Source organism: Pogonomyrmex barbatus, unplaced genomic scaffold (genome assembly GCF_055798465.1).
Source record: "Pogonomyrmex barbatus isolate J1 unplaced genomic scaffold, ASM5579846v1 scaffold5, whole genome shotgun sequence".
NCBI lineage: Eukaryota > Metazoa > Arthropoda > Insecta > Hymenoptera > Formicidae > Pogonomyrmex > Pogonomyrmex barbatus.
In genome coordinates this window covers 7,194,444-7,220,657 of record NW_028297149.1, presented here as the reverse complement: position 1 = coordinate 7,220,657, position 26,214 = coordinate 7,194,444, and the positions used below count along the sequence as shown (strand labels likewise).

The following is a 26,214-nucleotide window of genomic DNA, read 5'->3' as shown; positions in this document are numbered from 1 at the left end:
CTGATGATTTTTCATATATTTCGCATCGAATAACGAACGATATTTCTCGAATATCAAAGTAACAATTAACAAAATAGTTCAACAATATTGAAAATAGTGATTATATTATTTTAAATATGTGTATCATCATTGAATTCTCTAATTATTTAAATCATAATTTTTATTTTCGCATCATTAAATAATTTTAAGTATACACGAGTATTTCATTTTTCAGATTTATATTTACTGACTTATAATCACGTTGTGTTCGTCGCAAATATCTCTCTGCGATTCTCTCTTTTATTCTGGTATTTTCGAACAGCATTGTCGATTAAATATACAAAATCTCGCCGAGCGGTTGCAGTCTTCCGTGAAATTGCAGTACGAAGTGCAGTACCGTTGCAGGTTAAAGAGACGGAGCTGGAGGTAGAGTCTCTTTAGTATTACCAGCCTCGTTCGGAGCAGAACCTCCTTCGTTTCAGCGGTAGGATTCGCCGATACCTTCGTGCGAGCGAGCGAAAGAGAGAGGGAACGAGTTTCCCGCACACGTAAGTCGGTAGAAACTGGCTCTTCCTTTGAGGTTCTCTCGGTCTCGCTAAACGAAAAAATTTACCGCGAGCCTCTCTCGTCTCGTCGAAATTTATTTCAACTCGCCTCCCGCGAAGCTCTCATCCATCTTTCCAGCCCGTAAAGCAGAACTCGAGATACGTCCAAGGGTCGCACCGACGAACGTAAACTCGCGCGAGCACGCAAGACCACGCGTAACGAATTTACCGCCACCGACAAACGGAAGACGTTCATATAACGGTAGTGATGGTCCTCGAACCAATACTGGCAGTAGCGTAGCACAAGGAGTCAAAAAATATACACAGCTCGAGGAAGAGACAAGAAATTGAAAAATTTAAATTCCTCAAAAATTCATTAACATATAAAAAAAAGTCATGTGTATATCACGTTGCCAAACGTTTCGTTAACATATTCTATTAGATGAAATGTATAACGCATATTGTGAGACCAGAATTAAATAAAAAAACTAACAATTTAAATAAACTCATATATATAAATTAATGGAATATAACATAAAATTTATTCTTATAAAAATGTTATAGAAACTATAAAAGTAGGAAATTATGAAAATAGTGTTTGATCGAAGCAAGATGTTATCCCGTAAAATTCTGCTCAAGAAAGAGCGAGGAATTACGCGTGTAAAATTTTATAGATTCAAATAATGGTTTGATATCTTCTAAAACAACGTTAAAATGATGGTGTGAATTATCCAAGAGACGAGAAACACGATTTGGTCGGTATATTACTTCGTGCAAAGTAGCACGCGCGTAAAATTGCATAAGTCCGCGTAACGGTACGATGGCTTTATTGTCGCGTCGACGTCATCTCTAAAAGAATCTATTTCTCGCACTTGAGACTATTATATCATAAAGATCTGATACTCGTACGAAGTACAAGTACTATTACTATATAATATAACGGTGCCGGCTCTCACGACGAATATTCACGTTGCACGAACGATCAGATGTTCGATGAGTAATTACGTTACAGACGCGATTACCGTCGGCGTTCCTTTAACGACAGCTCATCAGACATTTCTTTGGAGGACGATATCCTCCGGGAGTTCAAAGTCTCAACGACTTTGTCTCGCTTATAAAGTATCTCGCCAATCACGTTATTGCTGCTGTTGACAAGTTTCTTGGAAATATTCCAGACTTCGTTTCTTTAATGTAAATTTGATGAGACACGTTTTGGTGGAATATCCTACACATAATATATAAATACACTATAAATTATTTCATATTTTGCATATAATATTTAATTGATTGCTTGAATGTGAGAGAAAATAACTGTCAAATAAATAATTTATTAAAATAAGGCTTCTATGTATATGTAATACACGCGAGTCTAATAAATTTGTAATAAAATTTTAAATTCTTATTTTACCTTTCAATTCCTTCATTTTATTCTATATTGCTCTTAAATCATGCCTAGTTAATCGGAATGAAAATTATTTACGACGTCTAACGACATCATAATCTTTCTCTTGCCGACTGCCATTATTTCGATCACTTCGCTCAACATCGCACTTTAGCTCGCAAAAATGTCATTTTAGCATTCGTGAATTAAAGAGAGAGAGAGAGAGAGAGAGAGAGAGAGAAAGAGAGAATAACGTTGTGGATATTGAAATTCTGCTACGTATAAAAACGCGACGGATTATCTACCATACGAGCCGTCTTCTTCGGCCGTCGGATCGCGACATCGACGGAATATAAATGATAGCGTATTCCGTGCGATCAAGTTGTTTCGAGTTCGGCGCCGACTTCTGTGCCGGGCAGGATATTACATCGTTCCCCTCGACTTTACAATCCCGCTGCATGTCCGCGCGGTCTTGTGAATTCGCAGCCGGCTGCGAATTACTCGGCTGCTGTTACTCGGCTCTTAATCTAAAACCTAACGATACAGCGGGGTCCATAAAACGAGTAGGATAAATCTGCAGTAGCACAGCTGCCGTATGGGACCATTAAATCTTAACAGCAGTCGGTGTAACCGACGGTTTCTAGAATAGAGAGGAGTGGAAGAGGGGGAGGGGGGAGTGAATCGTTCGCGCCTCCATGCCACCTGTAGCAAGTGTAGGTTGAATCGAAATCAATCATCTGCCAACAACGGGCAGTTCTGGATATTCCTTTTTTTTTTTTACTTATTATTTATATCGTCTCCCTCTTACACATACAAAATGTTTACAAAATTTGAATTACATAACATTTAGCAAAATATAATCACCATTGAATTTTGTACCGTTATAAGATCGGCATATATCTTACAAGTAACTATTGTTCAACTATTACTGTAACTATTACAAAAAAAAAATCAGTCAAATATTCTCATTTATAACATCCAAACCTTGACATTGCTTGTTAAATACTACAACTTAATCTAAAAAATATGCACAAGCTTGATATTCTTCAAACGAGTTACCAATTTCTAATAGCTCACTTACCTTACATACGTTCATTACGTATTTAATAAAAAATATTTCGTATTTCGTAATTTTATTAATTAAATCGCGTTTAAATTTTTTAAATAAAAATTTTGTTTTGTCATAAATTTAAGACAATTTCCGAAATAGCATAGAAAAAAACTTCTTAATCATAAAAACAAATTTCTAGATCATCGGTATTGATACTATAAATGCGACAAATGCAATTACGCAAATCCTTTACAATCGTAGCGATAAAACCCATTTATCTATCTACCTCGATTCACCAGTCGAACAGCTAACTATAGCGATAATCTCGCAATTTCAGATGCCTTTCCGCGAATGACATCCGATCGTCGATATTCGAGCAAGAACAGCTCTACTCTAATCGAAAGAAATGCCCAACAGTATTACGATATCCATGACTATAATTATTTTAACACTCGTTAGGCATATCCTAACGATGTTACAACCATTATTAGTCATTAGAATATACCTTGAGCGATTATTGGAACCACCGGCATGGCGACCAGGTGGATACCAATATCCGAGCGCACTCATATCACTCGTTGAAGATCAGTCAAAGAAGATGATGTTGTCGATGCGAACTTTTCAATTGGGGTGCAGTCCCATGATCGACGATAGAAACGGCGCGATCTAACCACCGATCAGGAGCCAAGGGAGCAGGATGGTGACGCAGAGCGCCGCCACGCAGCTGGACAACATCGCCAGGGGACTCGCGGCCGTTTCCGTTTCCAGGTTCTCGCTGTAATCTTCATCGCGCACGAATTCATGCACTTCCACGTCGCATCGGAAGCAAACGCGCGCGGTGCTGCTCTTGAAGTGGGATCCGTCCTTGCGCAGCACCTGCGCCCCCGAGCCCTTACGCTCCAACTTCCAACCGGGTTCCTGCAGCAGCATCATCTTGTATTCCCTTATCAAGTTCAAGTGTTGTGCGAGAGCGCCACGCCTCGGAAACTTCTCCTTGAATTCACTAATCGGAATCAAAGATCGCAAGATCGACTTTAGTTCGACAAATATTCCATAAGGCGGAAATATACGTTCTCGCGAAGAAACAGCTAGTTTAATTGGTTTCCGAAGATGCACAGATCGCTCGCACGAGGACAATATCGTCGCCAACTCCGTCGTTGTCTTTCGGAAGATATATCGTCAATACCTGCAAAGGAAAGTTTTGGCATAAATCGGTGGAGTTGCACGCTGCGCCATACAACGATAGTGGTACTTTAATAACAAGATCGCACACGATGGTTCAAAGAGGCGATCCTACGTGACGAAAAGTTTCTATTAAGCTATCATATTTCTTTCGTTTCTTGCTGGATTACGTGACAAATTCTCGTGATCACTGGCTGCTGGATATTGTTGCAAATTTAATTTTGCAATACACACGATAATACTTTTAACTAAATAATATTTTTATTATTAGACATAATTTGTTAAATATAAATATAACATAATTATATTAAAATTTATGTCTTATAATTATAATATAATTATATTGTAAAACATAAATTGCTAAATAAATTGAATATTCTTCTTATCGTTTGTTTTATGCATTACATGCGCTTTTACTCGAACGTTGCGTCAAATGCCTATAGTTGCTGCAAAGTTTCTAAACCTGCGCAACCACGACTTATCAAACGTGTCATGTGTTTTATAAATGCATTACAGACTCGAGTAAAAAGCTAGAAACCGTTCGTCGTACTTCGTTGACGGCTCATCGGCTTCCTGCCTGTTAGAAACGAGTATTAATCGTAGCAACTTCGACAACTTCGCGGCAGTTTCCGGCGACGAGATTACGGACAGCGCGCGTTGTTAATACGGCACCGGTCGATTGCAAACCCATATTCACGATCAAAAGCAATCTCGTAAATGTACGAAAAACGACCAAGCAAAAAGTCGGCCAATCTCAGCACTGGGAGTAATAAAAATATAACAAAATAACAATCTGCTTTTATTCTATATAATAAAAACGCGCGTCCATTAACGCGATTCTAAATAAATTTGTAATAATCTTAAAATAATTATTTTTACTACATGATACACAGTTAACACAAAATTTCCAAAGTAATAAAAACAACATTGCAACAAGTTTCTTCTCTTTACGGAAGGCAATAGAGATTCGCACTCCTTTCAACATCGAGAAAAGACATTAACTTAAACTTTCCGATAGAGCGCGATAAATTCAGTTCCATTTATTTTTCTAGGACAAAACACATTGTTTTCATTAAATATTTACAGAGATATTTAATATTAATATGAATTAAAGAAATGCTTAAAGAGGAATTGTCTATTTTATTTGTATGCTTTGCTTGTCTACTCAATTTTATGCAGAACTCTGAACAGTCAGTGTCGCACTGCAGGTAATTAAACTGCAGTTTACCGTGTCGATGATTACGGCTTGTCGGATTAAATCCATTTGCATGCAAGACTAAACAGGTCGAGTGACAATGCAGCCTAATTATAGACGGACAACGACTCATATCAACACAAGCTTGAAAAACATTTATAATTATGATTATTAAAGAAAACATATATTTGCAATACTTGTATATTATTATAGTCATCGTTCTATTTCTTCATTAAGATAATATTATATTTTTATTATTTAAATGACGATGAAAATAAAACCGCGCAAATTGCTCTTAATGTCTCAATATAATAAGTATAATAATTTAAGCTTTTTAAATTATAAAAAGATAACAAACATTAATAAATATTTTAGTTTTCCATTTAGATTATATAAATGGGATTTTTAATATTTAAAAATAAATTAACATTTCAGAAAATAATTTTTTTTAGGTAATACCTTTTTAAGTGTTTTTATAGTCTAAAATATAAACGTATCCCTTAAAAATTAATTTCATTAAACATTATAGAAATTAAAATATCATGAAAAATAATGGGGATAGACTAAAATACAGAGACATTAAGAAATAAATTATCTTCACGATTTATGTTAATTTTTATGCTTCACAATCAATATCTGTTTAAAAACATTCATGACATAAATTCTTTTTATCCTACAACTTGCTCTAAAAAAAGCTATGTTTTCCGATATCTCTCGTAGTTATTAATATTTATTATAAATAAATTATAAACTGGTTAAAAATAAATTAAAATAAACATCTTTTCTATCTGAATGTTCCTCGTGATTATCCAAACTTATACTTTGCCAGTTAACAAATATCATATTATACAAATAATTCCATATATTAATTATAAACTACAACATAAATTTAAAGTACAATGCCTCCAACTTTGTGATGTAACGATATGCTTCGGCATAATGAGGTAGTTATTATAATATTAATATTCTTGCATAATTTTAGGAAAGTTATATGCCGCAGATATCGTTTAGCTCGTCAAGTAGTTTTTGTACATATAATAGAACTTTTAATTGCTTAAATTTAACCGTAATAATCGTATTCCAATAGCTGAAAGTAATACATTTGCAAGTAAACTTCGCAATTACCGTCACGGCTTTCTTAATGTTCTTAAAGCAAGGAAAACGTAAATGAAGATCAAGTGCCACAAAGTATTACTACCATTTTTCTCAAAGCTAGTAGACAAAAGTAATAGAATTTCCTTAGGATCCTCCTCTGCTTTGCCGCAAGAACAATGACCATCGCTTGTGTGTTGAAAAATCTCTTTCCATTCGAAAAAGATATCGCGACGCGAAAATTAACATATTAAATAAAGGCGAGACGATTGTTCGAAAGAACAAAGGACAGTTTGTGAATGCAAATAATCGATATCCTCGAACAAAGTTTGATTCTATGACATACATCTTCAATAACTTCATTTCAACTGCGACACATTAAAGATAACAGAAATATATATTTATATCCTATTATAAATTTCTTTCATTATTTGAAGATATAAAAAATATGTAATATACTAAAATTAATAAATTAAGAATATCAAATCAATCAAACATACTTTTTATCTTTTTACGTAGCCTAGATAAAAATTATACAACTATTTCGATTATTTAAAATCTTAATTTAGATAATAAAAGAAGTCAATTTATTTTCTTATCGATTCTATATCCATTCTATATGTGTAATTATGTGTAATAATTATGAGTAATCATATAAAATAGAAAGCGCGAAATTATTTTTAGAGACTTATTAAAATAGTTATAGGAGAAAGTAGACTTCGAAACAGATCAATTTTCATGAGTAATATCAGCATACTGTATTTTATTCTTATTTTAAAGAACTTTGTAAAGAAAGTTTTGACGTGCAAATAAAAAGATTATTAAAAGAATTTTCTCAATACAAAATCTAAAACCAAAATTTCATACGTATTATTCTCGAAATTTGATTATGAATTATAGTCAAATTTATTATTATAGAATTTTTTCTTTCGGTTCTATCGTTTGAAAATTTACTTTATGAAAATATGTATATTCTCCCGCGAGTTCCCTAAGGATTCTTCTCGAGGTTATTTTATTCTCGATGAAAGTAGTACGTCTATTCATACAATTGTGATACAAATTATGATGTGGATTCAAGTCAACTGAGGATTCCGAAATGATAAACGTGTCGAAGTTCGCGTTGAGAAAACGACGCTTTAAACTTCACCAAGTTATCGTAATGTTGAAGGTTACGAGTTTTTTACGCTTATGACATAACCGGATCTTCTCTATAGAAAGGATATCACTAATCAATAAAGAAATAAATATTAAACAACAATATACATACTGATAAAAGAATTGAAAAAAAGCACTATCACATTGTCTGCATTATTTTATCGAAAATATTAAAAGCATTATAAAAGCGTATAACACGAGAAAAAAGAAACACGTCATAATGCAAATAATGATGTCTGCCGACGTCTTGCAGAGTACAAGTTAAAAAAAACATATTATGTTTGCGGATAAAGTGCAAGGGCAAAGTCCTCAATGCGGTAATAACTTTAAAAAGTTATCAAGTCAGAGGACGCGGTATGCCTATTTCTCGTCGCATTCCAGGACAATACTTTCAAGTCACAACTTGTACTACTTTCGCCAGGTAGTTAAAGATTTTGTAAAAAAACTATTCCGTTATAGACGCTCTTTACGTTGATGCGTACTTCGAGGCAACTATCAAAGCGACGTGATTCATTCATCGAATACGCCATTGCATTATCGCGAATGAGATAGTCCGCGATTTCTCTGACATCCATCATGGAGAGTCGTCATTTCCATCACCGGCAGAAACGACACGTGTTATTTGCAGTTATGCTAATGTAAATGCGATGTTGAAAGGACTTGCTAAAAAGTAGTAGATTTATTTGCGATTAATATTTTTGCTATGCTTGCCATGACAGGCGAAAAATCTTCAGATAAAAAAACATCGAAAAATCTTCAGATAAAAAGACATAAAATGGGATATGTCGCACGTATTAAACTTTATAACTCTTCGTAAGGCAGATAACAAGACACTTGGTACGATATCCCGAGATTCGTTATCTAAAATGTACACGCGCATTTATTATCTTCATGGATCGCTTATTATTTCTCTGGGTTATGCGAGCGAAAATGAGAACCTCAATAATCATATGGCGAAGGACGCTTAATTCGGGATGGTTCCAATCGCGAGAAAAAAACCGGATTGGTATAAAACGTATAAAAAAGATTAAATAAAACGCATACAAAAGATTAAAATTATTCGCAGCCGCGCCCAACTTACAGCGGCAAGTGGATACTCGTCTCAGAAGTAAAAACGAGGACAAATACTTCCAATTTAGAAATGATGAGAAGAAAGTTTTCGATCACTTTTCTTTTATGTTTCTCAACATCCAAAAAATTTTATTGAAATTGTTTATTCATCGTATTTTTATATGAGAGATAAAACAACATGCGAAGTTATCGCATCGTATAAACTGGGGGTTATCCGTTTTTTTTTTTTTTTTTTTATAAAAAGAATTGTATATTATGAAATATTTCACTACTCGTTTAATAAGAGTTAGTTTTGTTCTTTTCGACAAAAGAATAAAATCGGAGGCGGATATTAATTAAAATGCAAGATTTTTTTTGGATGTAGCAATGTTCGGGCCATCCTACAAGTACACGCAGGTGCTTGTGTGCGTCGTAAATGCGCTGAATGCAACAACAGCGGGACGCGAAAAAGCTCGCGGATCATGTCATTTGCAAAGGCTTTGTAGCCTTTTGTTCTACGAGCTGGCAAATCTCGGCGCAGCTTTGACGCTGCAATCCGACTGAAAAGCGCCGTGGCGCAACGTGTTTCCATGCACGCGGAATTCACGACAGCGAAAACACGGAAAAATGCCAGCCGCGCGTCATGTCGGAGAAATGCTGGTGAAAAACAGCGGCGTAACTGCAGTCACGAGAGAGTTTAATTTCAAGCGGTTTTTTATCCTAACGGAATTTTCATTTAGGAAATTATTTGCAAAGGCATTTTTAATTTTGTATACAGCACAGATAAAAAAAAATTCAATAAAATGAAGAGGCACGTGTTGCATTAACTTAATCACGTTATTTGATAAAAGATGTTATTTTTTATGTTTCATCATTATATCGCGCACGTTTTTTTTTTTAGCTGTGGAGATATAGTATATTCCGAATACGTCGCAACGTTTAGTCACGTTTTTGCGCCGAGGAATACGCGAAGGTCGAAAGAACGGCGAGCACGAGGGACATTGGCGGACAAACATGTTCGTTATTTTCGGTTTTGTAATAGTCTGGTCGACCGATCGACAAATCTGACAGATTCGGCGATGTCGTGCCAATGGTCGTTCCATAATTCTTTTTATCCGCCAGCCATTGTCCTTTATCCAGCGGCAAAAATCTCTATGTTCATGCTGAAAAAGGGAGTTGTCGCGCGCGTCCGGAATTCTCCGTTTTTACGGACGGACAGGAAATATCCTTTGGGAGACGCGAACACGACGTGCCGTTTCGTGCGAACGGAGGAACGCAATGATAAAAGCGACCTTTTTCATACAGACGGGATCATAGTATTTCCGAGTAAAAAATGCTGACTCTGGATTTACATAAAACATAAACTATTAATACAGAAATTATTAATATTAATAACTAATTCTGCACTTATTAATATTAATAATTGTATTTCCAAGTGTCCATTAACATACAGAAACTGTCAAATGCTGGACAACTGGAAAATCAATTCCGCTGTTTTATTTAACTGTCAACTCTATAAATTCAATATAGCTGATTTGAAATAAATTAATGTTCTTGTTGATCTTATAACGAAGATTGTAGCATTGATAATAAATAATATGCAAAAAAATCCATCCGCTCCGATATATTGTAACGAAATCGAATTAATGTACCGAGTAACGCGATTAAGTGCGCGACGACGTATGAAAATTACACGTGTAATTATCAAACGCGAAAAGTACACAATTCTCGTCGAACAAATCAATTCGCAGTGCACCTGTTAACATCTTTATTTCAACGATACTTTTGACGCTTTCATGAGAAAATTGAGCTTGAACGGAAAATGCGCATCACGTCGCTTCGCATTCGTTTCAACTTTGTATAGAACGCAAGCGCAAACGACGTGTTACGCAACATCTATACTTTGACCACGTAAAAAAGACGTAGAAAATGTAGAAAACCTTGCTTTTTATATAAAGATATTACTCAATTATTTAATTGGCTGAATTTTATAATTACATTAGAGTTCGTCATCATTATCTAAATTATAAATATAAATTTATGATATAATATTTATGATTTATAACGTTTATAGAATCATCAAAATTCAATAAAATATTCAAAAATTTCAAAATTACATTATCTTTATTTTAAATCTCACATTATCTTTATTTTAAATTATAATATGTTACATTCTGTCATGTTAACAAGTTAATTTTAGTAATTAATGTCGTAATATTCCTAAATGTTTTTTTCTGTGTAAAATACAGTAATGTTGTAAACGCGAGCCGTATTTTTAATCTCCGAGTTGTACTCTTTCTCGTAAAACTGGTACATGTATGACTTAAAAAGAACAATATCCATCAAGAAGCAACATTAAAACTAAGTTATACGACAGATAAGCTATGTTTACATACTAATAAACATTAAAATCAATAATGTATGTATTATACAAAACAGGAACGACAAACTATTGAAAAACAGTTCGCTTTGCTTTTAGCATTCATTACACAAATTCAACGAAGCATGGCTGCATATTAATACAAATAGTAACTAAAGGAATTGCGTCACAAAGATAATTATGTTCTTTGACTTCATTTCTCTTGGCACAATTTCCAGTACTGGGTAGTTATTGAATTAAATGAATAAACTTTTTAAAATTCAATCGTCCCGTTATATTACATTTATATTCCAAATGATCTCAAAAATATTTAGTAAAATCATATAGCAGTGACAAACTGTTTTTCCTCATTCAATTTTAATTCAGTTTAAAAATAGTAACAGTGATGCAAGCGATAAGTAATTTATAAATATAAATATGACGTTAAATACTGATTTCGCATGTTTTACATGTTTAATCTTGAGTTATTGGTTTCACATTTCAATCGTCGATTATCAGCAAATATTTAGGTTTAACCATCTGTCTATGTGATTATACCTGTGTGTGTTATATATGATTTCTTTGACTGGCCACGTGGCCAGTTTTTCTAACAATGTTCTGAATTTTTTAAAGATCATTTTTTTCCGAACAAGACTTTATTGTCTTTATAACTGTCTTGTTTGTAACTGTTTACTACTCTATACATAAGTCTATTTATATTGATATATATCAAAAACGTAATTCATTATACATGCATGACTGCATTCTTTTTATAAGCAATACGTGTTTAAAGAGCACACATATCATAAATTTAGCTATAAACATAAAATAAGATATAAAAAAGTTATAAAACATTTGCCAAATAAGCAAAATAATCAAGCCTTTTTTTAAACTCGCCTTTTCTAGTATAAAACACAAGCAAGAAATATAATTTTCCACTCAATAGGCATCACGAGGATAAAATCGGATAAACGCGGAAATGAGATAAACATCATTCGCGCTTGTCCATGTAAAAAAAAAATCGAGTCGCATTTCTCTATTAATTTATCTATTTTTACCCTATTTCTACATCATACGTCACGAAACTACTCCCGAGTTCGTGCCCGGAATTCGGTCGCGTTTCAATACGCGCATGTTTAATCACGAATTTACGCGACGACGTTGTGTAAAGCCCGGATATGCGTTTACATAGGCGACAAGGGCCGTCACTTACCACTGCTTACAGCGACGTACCGGTGAACGTTCGATATTAGCATTTCAGATGCGGCTAAGTGCGCGCGATAACAATCTACCGAAAGCGCTCCTCCCGTAACAAACGTTTAGTTCAAGTACATAGTATGTAAATCTGGAAGACTGTATACGTTATTAAATAGAGCCTTTGTAAGTCAGAAACACACTAGTGAAATCGCGCGTGATCGTACAATAATTAACGCGCGACCTTTACACGTCGCCAATTTTTATTTATTTAGCAGCAGGAAATAAATTCCTTTCAGCAATTGATATCTATATCCTCAGCATTGAACAATATTTGCAATATTATATATAATTTGACGGGATTAAATTCTCATTAAGTGAAAGTTGGATATGTGCGAAAGAGAATGATACAGTAAAAATAGATGGAAGAAAGATAATTTAATCAATTTCAATTTAACTTTTCTGTATAAGAGCTCAAATTACTGATTTAATTACAAGGCAATTTAACAACGAAAATTAAATCGTATTTTACTCACAACGCTTAATTGACAAATTAAATTTCCGAATAGTTGATAAAATTCTTTCGACTCAGTATTTTCCGTCATTTTAATCAATAAATCTAATTTTAGAGATATCAATTACCGCAATATTGCTTTATATTCCTTTTCAAACATTATAACACACACAGTTGAATAAAGCATTCATTAAAATGTAGAAAATATTATAAATATTTCGTCTTATATCTTACGGTATATCTTATACATTTTCTATCGAAATATACATCCGCGATTTTTTGTCAAATGTTGAATAATTAAAACATTTATAATCTACATTTATATCTGATGTCTCGTTTAACCGAGAAATGTTGATTAACACGTCCATTCTATTACACGAGATCCATTTATTTTCCACGATTGCGATCGGACATCACAAAAATGACATCAGCACGATACCTGCCGTGATATTATTCGTGCGAGTTCAGCAGTTTAAACTTTCCGCAAGACGGAAGCATATTCTTTTTTTCCTTAGAGCGTCGCCGAAACGCACGAGAGTTTGTTTTCCATCGGTTGACCTAGAAAAACAAACCGCGCGATGCGACGCAAAATCGGACGCGCGTTTCTGTTATCGCGCTTTTATTCCAGCACAATCACATCCAGCAGCCAATGCAACAATCTCCGTCTGAGCATCTCGCATGTGTATTTACTCAGCATCGTATTAATATATTGTTAATACATGTTTTTAATAAATGTTTAAATAAATTTCGAATGTAAATTCGACATTCGCGATTTATTACTCTGGTTAATAATTTATTACGACAGTTGTTGCGTAACAAAACAAACTGAGCACTTCTCAGAAATCAACATTCTCAGCTATCCAAATAGAATTCTTTACTCAAGCAACATTGGAATGTTAATGGTTTTGCTAGAGCGTAATAAGATAATAAGAGTAATAAGAGATTTAATTTAATAATTCAGTAAGTGTAATATTTAATATGAAATAAAGAATAAGATAAATTTAATACAGATAGATTTTTAATTTTTGATTATATATCATATAAAAATACTTAAAAATTATATTTTATGCGATGTTATTAAAAAATGACGTTAAATAAATATCGCAATATCGCATTAGATAACAGTTTTACAAAATGTAAGTTTCTTCAATTTTAAATTCACACCTGACAGTCTAACTTTACGAATAGTTTCGCCATTACTATTTTTTTAAGACATACCTGTGAAACAAGAGCAGATATCTCGTGGGAGCACACGACCTTGACACACACGTGAGAATCCTTTTAGCGCAAGGATGAGGATCTTTTAATTCCCACGAACAAAGCGAGCGAAGCCAAAGGCGAGACGTTGCGCGACGCACTTCGCGATGTGCAATAATGTAGCGATCACCAGAACACGTGTAAGCGCCGACTCGATCGTACGATACGTTAAATGTTGGCATAGCCGAGCGCGCGAAATGCCATCCTACCTCAACGGCGTGCGATACGAAAGTGGGAGATGGCGAGATGCGACGCAACGTACCGCCGGCCGGCGGGCTGCGCACGACTGTGTGAGTGCGTACGATTGACTCCGGCCGACAGAGCCGCCCGCCGATTGGTCGAAAACTCGGGGGCGCAATGTGGCCAGCGGGAGTTATTCTTTAAACTGACCGGCCGTGACTCGAGGAGCATTTTGTGTACCAACACACCAAGCGTGTTTGTTATGACTGATGAAACTTAGAAAAAAATGTGTGTATGTATTTTAATGATATGTTACTTTCGAGATTTCCGTCTTCTACCCGCTCTAAATGTGTTATTTTAAAAGTTCTTTATATTCACTCCTTTATATTCATTCTTAAGATCTTTTGCCTTTTGGATCTAGGAAATTAAATAAAATTTCTTCAAAGTGTATTTTCTTCCTCTTTCTTCTTTTAGACTCTGCGCACAATGGACGAATTACTAGGAATAGGAATAAATATTAAATTTTAGAAATAAAAATTCAGAATAAAAATTAAATGTTAAACGCAATATGACTATATTTTATACTTATTTGTATTCATTGTGCGTTTAATTTTTATTCCGAATTTTCATTTCCAAAATTTAATATTTATTCCTAATATTTGCTGCATTGTGCACAGAGCCTTATTTTTTTGTGTTTTTTAGATGCTGTATCAAGTGTGCGTATTTTAAGATTAATTTATTAAGGGGAATTTAATCGAAATCTGTACAGAATTTAATTATTAAATGACAATTACAATTTAGGCACCACTAATTTAGATTTAGTGCAGTGCAATCAGCCTGTTATATTGAGTACACGATTTAATATAATAAAGAACACGAAGGGCACGTGTGCTCGAGAACGCGCAGCCGACATTATTTCGTGTGCGACCTTGTTTCGGGATTTATCGCTTTCACTTTGCTGCGTGCCATCCACACGCAATTCCTACTGTACAGCTGGTCTCTCTTCAGAAACTGCATATTGCAAATCTCACGCAGATTATACGAAGTAGCCTATAGAATTTTTATCAAAAAAAAGTCAAAAGAAATTTGTTTCAAAAGAAATTTTCTCAAAAAGCCTTATTGTCAATAAGAATATATATTTCTCTCTTTCTCTTTAATAAGATATTTATGATAAAAATATAAAAAATAAATTCGATTCAAATATATTTTAAAAAAGTTACATCATAAAAGAATACATTATTCCTATATCTTTTAATTGTACAGAGGCTACAAAGATGCAAGCATTAGTAATTTTTCTTTTGAAAAATTTGTAAAATTTCTTTTGAAACGACTTTTTTTTGATAAAAATTCTATAGGCTATATACTTCGTATAATCTGCGTGAGATTTGCAATATGCAGTTTCTGAAGAGAGACCAGCTTTACAGTAGGAATTGCGTGTGGATGGCATTATTTTCAAATTTCAAATTTTTATATTTGATTAACATGAGGATAGAAACTACGATTAAAAAAAATCAGAATAAAATATTTTCATTGATGATTTACGTTATCTGTACGTTTTGTTATTCTTTTTTTACATTACTAATGTCAAATAGATTTCGTTTAATTTCACAAGATCGTAATGTTTATTTCCTTAACAGCAGTTTAGATAATGACAGGTTTTATAAGATATAAAAAATTCAACGTGTCGTAGAAGGAAGAAAATCGTTGTATAAAAAATTAATTCTGCAATTGCAATTTTATCAATAAATTGATTCAAATAAAATAAAATAAAAATATATTTTTTATAATTATTAATTTCAAAGAAAAATGTTCTTAATTTTTTAAGCAACTTTTACTTTTCGATAACTTCGAAAACTAACTTACAGTTGTACTGTAAAACTTTCTAATAGGAAATTAACTAATCATATTTTCAGAGAAGGAGATAAAGATGATACAAAACAAACTTTCACTCTGTTACATACAATCTGCATTCATTTTGAATGTAAGTGAATTTTTCGAAAATATTTTTATTCTCTTCTTTTTTTTGCAATATGTTCCTTCATTTTTATATAAACATATATTTTTATACTCAAGATCAGAATTCTCCTAAATAATTTATTAGAGTTTTAGAGAAACTCTAATAAATTAAGATAATATTATCTTATAATCCGTGAGATATATGAATGCACAATAGCATTCAGTCGTACAGGAAATCACAACGGAGCCTTTGTTTAATTCGAGTATTGACATTCAATAACATGACTTCTAGATCTTTTTGTGAAATCAATTTGCATCATATAGAATTATCTTTATATAAGATACAGCGTTGATGTAGCTTAATCAAACCTCTAAGAAGTTATTTTCTTCAAATTTTCTTTCAAATATTCTAAATAATTATCGCAAGTATAATAAAGTGAGAGAGATCAGTTATCATGAAAAACATAATAAAAACAGAGAGAGAAGGAGAAGAGGGAGAGAGAGAAGAGAGTGCAGTAAATAAAAGCAATGTCCGCGGTTCATTTTAAAGAGATCACTCGCTTTGAACTCGATTTCGCTCAGGAATTGTATAACGATGGCAATTTTTGCAATAACGTACCGTTCGTAAAACGTTACGAATTTTCCTTCCATTATTTGCGTATCTTATCATACTTTCCTTCTCTCCTTTTCTTTGTCTTCCTGTCCTTTGCTAACTTGCACTAAAGATAAGGTCGTTTTATTACCGAACAATGCAAGAGAGAAGATTGTTCGTTCAGGATACCCACGAGAGTGATAAATTTCCTAATGAAACGTGAAACATGCGCTTTGAGCAATAAAAAAAGGAGAAAAAAATATTAAAAGAATATTTATTGAAAAAAAAATCATACAAAATCGTACAAAAGATGACTTAGTTCATTTGATTTCTTTTTAATGCTTCTCCAAAATATTGGCACTATTTTATTATTGTATATCATATATTATTTATATATAATATATTTATATATAATATTAAATAAGATTTCTCTCTTTATACATATATTATTCAACATAATAAATCATAAAAGAACGTATTTTATAAAAAATATACTACGATAGCATCTTTTAATAAAATGATCACGATATATCAAACATTATTTCATTAAATAATTAAAATTTAAAGTTTTTTTTTAAATTATCTTTTGTGAGCATTTGATAAATATTTGGTCGTTAGCAATAATTAATATGCTTCCTATATAATTTCAATTATTATCACAAACATTTAATACAGAATAAGAAATTTCTCAACTTAATGATTTGTGAAACAATTGAAATGATTTGTGACTTGAGAAACTATTCGATGAAAAAACTATTTGCAGTAGCGTCTTAGAATTCCTTAAAATGTAGGTCTTGTAAGAAGATACGAGCAGTTACGAGAAATATCAAATCAAACTGTTGTATATTTGAATGTATGAATAATTTAGCAACCAATGTAAAATAAGATTTCTTTAAACATCTTTGAATAAAATTGTTTCAACGTAGAAGTTCTCTTTTTGAAAAATATATATTTTATATCTGTGATAAATATGTAATATTATACGGAATACTTAACAAATGATAAAAAATATATATGTAATTTATTATCTTTCCAAGAGAAATAGAAAAAAAAGACACATAAAAGTGGAACAAATATTAAATAAGATAATAATATTCAATTTATCTGTCAACCTTATATCTTGATAACAGAATTTTATCATAAATTCCATAATGACACCTGTGATCTCTTGATATATGTTCATAAAATGTGCCTTCACTTGCTTTTACGATTCTTATTTTTATTTCATCTTCATTTCATAACCTTCATTTTAAGAAATTTAACAAAAAAATTATTAACACTATGATAAGTTATAAAATTATGCTAAACTATTAACAAATTATCAACCCAAACGATAATAGATAACTTAAGGATTGCTTAAGCGATAAGTTAAGGCAGAAATTGTAATGATGGAGGTGTGTCAAACTTCGATTAATCGATGCTATTGTGAATCAAGTTCTCTGGTAAACTGACGCCTGTGTTTGTCATCGGGACAGAAATCAGAGCTCAAACAATGCCGTTCTATAAAAAGAACTTATGTTTTAGCTCGGGGTCTCGACCACCCGCAGAAAGTATAACGGCAAACGTCGATACGAATGAAACTTTACTCCCGACGAGAAGGAGGCCAATGATACTCTTAGTAGCTTCACAAAGAAATATCTTTGGGAATGATTAAGTCAATAAAATTCACATCGTTGAGCTTGATTAATGTCTCATTAAATTAATAATGTTATTAATATTTTAGCTGAATACTTCGATCAACATTTCGATTAGTAGTTAATTTCTCGATATCGAAAATAGTTTTATTAAAACTGTAATGAAAATTTAATTTCTTTTTCCTAATTATTTAATATCAAAAATTAAAATTTTAAACAAATAGGTCCCTGATAAAATTTCTGTTGAGAAAAACAAATTTATATTGATCTCTCTCTATTTTTTTATATTTAAAAATTTCATACTTGTCGCATATTTTACTTATTGTTAATAGAATGTTTGCTTCAAATTGTAATTACTTCGAAAGAATTGTAAGAAGAGCAATCGGGCAAAAAAATATACAAGCCATTCACCATTTCGATCGATATCGACACCATATATTAACGTCGACAATATCGACATTTCTATCGACCGAAGACGTAACAATTAAATCGTAAAAAGAGATTGCAAAAGATTCTCTTACGATGGTAATCCAAAGGAGTAATATAAAAGTGGCCTCACGTGAAGAAGTAATCAACAAATGTGATAAGATGTTATCATTTAAGAGGTTGTGCAATACGACTCTTCTTTCAAATGGTATTTTCTAAATACCTTCTAATCTACCACTCTTTCGACAAGGTATGTATGATAAGTTGCTTATATGAGAAATGGCAACTCTTGTGTAAATAAAATTAACCTAATCAGCGATTCTCTCTTAAAGATTAAAAAAAAAAAAATAGATGAGAATAGGATTAAAAAAAAATTTCACCCACAATTGGGTTAGAGTTAAGTCTAATACAAACTTAATGAAATTATTCTTAAAAAATAAAGATGAATCATCACGTGTCAACTCGCATTTTAACTCCAAGAATAGATGATATTGAAACGAATACCGATATAAAAGTTTTGTATCAAATGTCGTGTTCATTTTCATTCGCTACCAAACATATTCCCGAGATGTTATTTCCATAGATATTCCGTTTGCGGCGGGTATTTATTTGCGCAGGGGGCCTCCGGAATCGCGAGCGTGGACTGCGTAAAATGGGATGGAATTTACATGAAATATGTCGCTATTCCGTCGACTACCGGCCCTTTTTTCCGCGTTATCTCCCCGCCACCGCGTGCATCTATTTCGCGTCAATGATATCGTTGACAGCGAAAAATGGCAAGAGAGATCCGACAGAGAAAGAGAGAGAAAGAGAGAAAGTCATTACGCGAGCTGGAGTTCCGATAAACGCGCGTGTATAATTGCATTATACGGCACGCTAATATCGTTACATCTTTGATAAATTATGCTACAGCCGGGCGCAACATTTTTTTTTAATAAAATTACCAGCCAGAGAAAGCTTGCAAAGTATATATCTTACGAGCGAGCATGCGACGTATCACATAAATGTCGTTGAATATTTCAAGTTTCGTTGGTGTTCGTCCACTAAGCTCTAGAGCCTTTTTACGTTGCGTACGAATTATTTTATTTACGTACCTACAAATTATATAACAGCACGCAAGATACTTCTTTTGTTATACTCATTTTTATTAATCAATTATCGAATTAATAAAACACTGCGCGTAAATTTATTATATGATATGCAATTCAATTACATTTTTGATATTAAAAAAAAAATATTATAACGCATAAATATATTTATACGTACATATAATAAAACAATTTGAATAACTTATATATTTAACTCACAAAATATAAAGTTTCATGTTACATTTTTACTAACTTTTTCTTTGTTAGAGCAATATTTAGCAAACTACATCAGTCTAAAGTACAGAAAAACTTCTAGCCAGTTTACCTCTGAAAAAGTACAAGATGAAATAATAGCAATCCGTAGAAGAAAAAACAATGTAATGAACTGCAACTTCTGATTAAACGTCGCAGCGAAAATTATAATACCGTAATTCCACAGCTTGATTTGTCATTTGCAGTTATTGTGAGCGAGTTACGGTTTCAAATTCTGCAACAACATTTCATCGTTGCCATGGAAATTGCTTTGACGATGGTTTATTGGTTTCCAACTAGATGTAACATAATTAAGCGACAGCGCACATGACATGCCGATTTCGCGTTGCTGCACGCCACGTCAAAACGAGCTGCAATTTCAAACAATATGTACACAATGAATAGTTATTTTGGTAGAAAAGAAAATATTACGAGGCTTTAATTTTATTTCCCCTGCGTTACGATAGTACGAATAAATAGTAGAAATGGAATATAACTCGCGAACATGATAAAATGGTCCACAGTCGCGTTCGTCGCATTTCTAGGGTTCTTTCAAAATGCCGGGCCACGAAATTAAAGCAATTGCTGCCTTCTATTCATAGGAGTCATTATGTCAAATTGATAAACGCACGCGAGCGTTGACGACAATTGACGCATTAAAGAAGACGAGAGCACGATGTCAACGACCCGTAGATAATCATATATAGATGAAGATGACGTCAGAAAAGAATAAAAAACTATGTGAAAACAAAGTGACTAATTTTTCTAATCGATATATTCCTTCCTCGCGTGAAGAAAAATAATGTGTAGTTTTGATCTTAATTTGTAAAATGTAATATTAAAAAGGTAATGTATATTTAGAATTCTCGTTAATTATACATATCTCGTTAATTATTAACAATTCCTGAAATTCATACTGACCTAATTAAATCAATTCATCTTCGGTCATATTAAGCTATAAATGTCTCTCATGTTATGTTATTCTGCACGACGATATGTCGAAATGTTATCAGTTTAGGCTAATGTCATTAGCACAATAAACTGTACGTTATTCCTTTGCGGCAAAAGGCTTTGATGCTATAGGCTTTAAAATTAAATTAAGCGAGCTGAATACCACGCTCTAATACGCAATTAAAAGTCACTTATGCGAAGGAAAAAATAATGTTTATAGAAATAAAACGGGATAACAAACTACTGATTCTATCTTGAGTAAATTTAATTTTAGGGGTAATATAATAACAATGTAAATGCCTCATAGGGACAATTTTCTGTTATTAATAAATTTTCGTCATTTCATCTTATTAGAAGGAAAATACGCGGTGCAATTCTACGAATTAGGAAACGAAAAACGGAAAATATTGGATCCGCAGATATGAAACATCCGTCGTAAGTGTATTATCAAGATTGCACAGATTACTCCCAAAGGAAAACAGATGAGATTGAAAATTCAATTGGGGCTCTAATGGAACTCGCATATGAGGCATGTACAAGTTATTCATAGTCATTTGACCAAGGAACAATATTCATTGACCCAGTCAAAATTCCCGTTAGTTTTCAATCCCTCCCTTCGCCTCGCGTCCCGCGTATTTCATTTTTCATCTCCAGTGTTTCTGCGACATGGCGTGCAAATTGGCCGCGGTGTCAGAAATTTGGGTCACATAGTATTCAGTTTCGAGAAATAACGGCCGAATTGCGCTACGTAGTAGCTACTATCGCTTTTCCGGATAAAGTGAAACTTCGTTTATTCGAACCATTCTCGATACATGATGCCGGTTCCACGATACCTGGGGAACTATCGTAAAGTAGAACGTTCGATAATATCCCTTGGAAATTGACCGACGAGAATGTGAGATAGTTATAGAAGAGAGGATGTACTTTCGAATAATCTGATAAAATTGGCGGATAAAACAGGGCAATACAATTTTCATAGAAAGAAAAGAAATACTAAGAAATATAATCCATAAGTTGCAAAGTATAACTTTATACAAAGATGTAAAAATAGTACATAGTAACGCAACGTTATCTATGCGCACGGCAAAACGTATATTTGTAATACGTTGCAAAATTATTTTTACAGTTAATATTTCCGAGTAATGTTACATGTTTGCATAATCCGCTATGTGATTTTTTTTTCGCGATATATAGTCCTGCTTGTATTCAGGGATACCGAGCATGATATTACGAGCATAATACTGCATGACAAATGGATCGCGTGTCAGTTAAACAAGTAAGATCTTGCGCGAATCTGAAAAAAATGATAAAAATCACCGATGACGATACATCATCGCTTGATATTCGAATTCTCGATGATCGATAGTAATTTCATGTTCGGCGACATAGAAAACATACAGGATAGCATAAAGATGACAAACAAATCAATAAGCAATACATCATGAGGATTTTCTATGTCAAAAATGTTTAAGATACCGGAGAAAGTTTTTTATCTCTTAATCGTTTGTAAATTGAAAAGTTGCAACAACTGTTATATTTTAATAATATCTCTGGAAAAATCTTAGGGGTTCAACAAAAATTTTTCAAATTATAATTAATTATTTTTTATCTCTTGATTATCTCTTACTTTGTTAACAACACGTGATTGTAATAGGCACATGTATAAAGGATAATACTGATATAAAAATATTTCTTCTAAAAGGATTCAATAATTCTTTCAGAATTATAAAGCGTCACGATGTTTGTGTCTGAATAAAGCCATCGTGTGCGATTTGTTTATAAAAAATTATACACTCATTTACACTTACCTGTCATTTATCACAGAGAAGAATTGCATTTTGAAGGATGCACTTTTAAGCACTTTTTATAATAAGATTGCGGTCCAAAAGCTTCTTTAGTAAAAGAACTTATAACAGAGAAGAATTTGTAACAAGTTTATCGTTAAGAAAAAATAAATGAAAATGAAAACTTAGCTTTACATTCTAGATTTTCCAGAATGCATTGGTTTCTACGATACCGTGAAGTGATTGAACTTATTTATGAATGACAATGTATTTTTACTTTGTCTTCACACAACAGAAAAAAGCCGTATACCGATAACTATATTATACGATACGTGCAGATAATTATTACGAGTTATTACGAGTTCGATGCACGTTTGTATGATAATTCAAGGTCGATACATTTCCCCGTTTACCAAATACAACGTGCGTCAGTAAACGCGAGTCGTAATCTTATCTGAACTGAAGACGATAGCGTTTATTAAACTCGAAGTTGCGCAAAAAAAATTCGATATACGTATTGTCGCCTTATGTAATATTGTATCCGATAATAACGTAAATCGCCAACCAATGATCTCTCTTGAAATATAGATCGTAATAAACTTGTTTATTAGTAGCCATAACATAAATTGCAGTGCAAAATGAGTTTCGCGTTAATGTGTGCAATGCGCAGCAATTGCGTCAGCAATTCTCGAGCGTGAAATGCAATTCGAGTGTCATTATGAAAATACATTGAAATTCATAGCAACGAAACAGCGTTAATAATTATCATCAATGAAAATTAAATAATTAATTAAATTATTTCTTTGCACCATTAAAAGCAAAGTGTTTATTTTACGGCTTTTAACAGTGCAAAAATTTATTCATTATTTGAAAATGCACCAAATTTTATCAAACGGCGTTAATTAATCCAATTGCTAATTACAATGTGTTTTAAAGTCGCGCAATAACTTGATTATTGGCGCCACCTATCAATTGATACTGCAACCAATATCTTTTCCTCTACCTTACATTGATAAAAAATAAATTTTTCATCTTTTGTAAAATAAAATACAGTAGAAAGATAACAATACTTTCAATTATTATATACAGTTCTAATAAATACAACAATCAATTAAAAATATATAAAAGTAAAAATTAATTTAATAATAAAAAAATTAAATGACATTAATTGCAACTCCCATGTAATTTTTTTCTAATGAATAGATAAAAATTCTTCAAGAAAATAAAAAATTTTTAAAAAGATTTGAAACTACGTATACATCTCGACTCAATCGGCAAAGTAGTTTCCTTCATAGAGAAATAGGAAGAAATATATTTCAACAATGCCAGTATTTGCGAATAATTAAAATAAATTAAAGGTCACCGAGGACAAGTGAGTGTTAGATCGATTTGACACCCGGTATAACATGCGCCAATCATCACGGTCGACTCGTTACCGACCATTGCCAATCAACTGGCAAAATCATTGACGCTGTTGGCGCCAATGCAATGGCCCAGATTTCGCGGCAATATAAACCGATTGGTTTTTCATGTCCTACTTTTTATGATAGCTGATCACGATTGAAATAATTCAACTAATCTCTAAAAAGAGACGCGAAAAAATAATAACAGAAAAGTTAGACATATTAAGTCGATAGTGCATTTGTTACTTGTAACAATAGTCATTCGAATTGTTTATGCCTTGTTTGTGTTATTTTAATTAGAACAAATTGCGTTTAATGTATAAGTAAATAAATTAAATAAATGATCAAAAATATATTGTAATAATATAATAATAATAATCACATTTATATATATGTATATATATATATATATATATATACAATATATATATATATATATATATATATATATATATATATACAAACGTGATATTTATTTTTGCAAATAAAACGACTTATTATGTTCTAAATATTTTTTACCATCGTATTATTATATTATTATATTATATTAACACACATTTATTTCTATTTAAATATTTACCGCTTTGTATATGCGGCATTTTGTTACAATTTACACATAAAATAATGTTGTGTCAACGACAAAGTTATTTAACGCACCGAAACCGCAAAGTCTCATTAAAACCGCATAAATATCAATTAATGCTAATCACAATTTAAATTTTTAATTCTTTTTGAGAGTACGACTGAAAGAAACAGAAGAACCACAGATTAAGTTCAATTAACGTTCATTGGAACAATCGTAAATACAAGCTAGCATATTAATTTACAAAAGCAATCGACGCATGTAAAAAGTACTTACCTCTGAGAGAGGGACGAAGGCACTAGGTCCATCAAAAGCCGGTACTGGTACTGGAAGTCCTCTGTCCTATAAAAGAAAAAGAAGCAACATTTTATTTGTATTGTATTTAATCCTAATGTCAGGAAAATATGCGAGAGGGAAAAATCTTCTAACAGCCCGGCTAGCTCAGTCGGTAGAGCATGAGACTCTTAATCTCAGGGTCGAGCCCCACGTTGGGCGAATTTTTTACGCTTCTTTGATTTATAATAAAATTATCTAGTAATTTTTATGAATATTATATTTCTAAATAGAATTTTTATTGCAATTAAAAACGAAAATGATAAAATTTTGTTACAACAAAAAAATATAATAAATACACAACAACATGATGAAATATCCAATTTTTCAGATGTATAAAAGTCTGATTTTTATCTTTTACGTTTCCGAATATGATGATGAATAAAGATATAAACCTCTTTTTAAACATAATTAATTTTCAGTCAGAGATAAAGGACTAAGAGAATCAATAATAAATGGCCGCTGAATGATCATGAAATAATTGCTTCAATTTATATTATAACTAAAACTGATAATATCAGATCTTCATTATAAAATAATTAATTATAATCGTTAATATTTTATAGGAAAACAAATATCGTTTTTAGAAAATGTTCATTCATTAATAAAATTATCATACTACAATTATCACATTACAATTTCATATACAAATATTGCATTTTATTTTCTACGTTAGAGAGAATATTTTTGTCTTGACAAATGTTCGATCGTACGGAGAGGTAGGATAATTAGAGATATTTCGCAAATTACACGCGATTATCGGTGTCGCGATGCGTTGCATGTAAAGCCTCTTTTTCTCTTTTCCTGGCTTTCTGTCGGCTTTGTGACTGAAAATCGTTCTACTCTATGTATAAAGCTTTATACACAAGTTGTATCGATCGACCTCGAGTATGACAATATCGGTGAACAGAACGACAGATTCCATTCGCGTCTACGTGTGCAAAATTACGTTTTTTGTCTCGTTATTAGAGAATAAAATATCCATATTTAAATTGACGTTTTGTTAATTTTTACATCTATGTGTCCTATATTTGCTCTCGTACTTTTTATTAAATATAATTTATATGAGAAATAATTT

The 26,214-nt window shown here is 32.4% G+C and overlaps 2 protein-coding genes across 4 annotated transcripts in view; both read right to left on the bottom strand.

Annotated features, from left to right (window-relative positions):
• Sesn (Sestrin) overlaps positions 1-26,214 on the bottom strand; it is a 168,948-nt gene that overhangs the window by 115,328 nt on the left and 27,406 nt on the right. For all 3 annotated transcript variants that reach the window (XM_011638887.3, XM_089081603.1, XM_011638888.3), the window contains one exon: positions 25,080-25,145. In XM_011638887.3, the coding sequence (XP_011637189.2) occupies positions 25,080-25,145 (66 nt within the window). The remainder of the gene's footprint in view (positions 1-25,079; positions 25,146-26,214) is intronic.
• On the bottom strand, positions 1,044-14,621 carry LOC105427222 (uncharacterized). The gene is made up of 2 exons (XM_089081609.1): positions 13,916-14,621; positions 1,044-4,142 (listed from the first exon to the last, which is right to left on the bottom strand). The coding sequence occupies exon 2, from the start codon at positions 3,887-3,889 to the stop codon at positions 3,623-3,625; it is 267 nt and encodes an 88-aa protein (XP_088937735.1). The 5' UTR covers positions 3,890-4,142; positions 13,916-14,621; the 3' UTR covers positions 1,044-3,622.

What these genes read in the sequence shown, in the direction of transcription:
- LOC105427222 (XM_089081609.1), bottom strand. Translation starts at nt 3,889, where the DNA reads ATGATGCTGCTGCAGGAACCCGGTTGGAAGTTGGAGCGTAAGGGCTCG.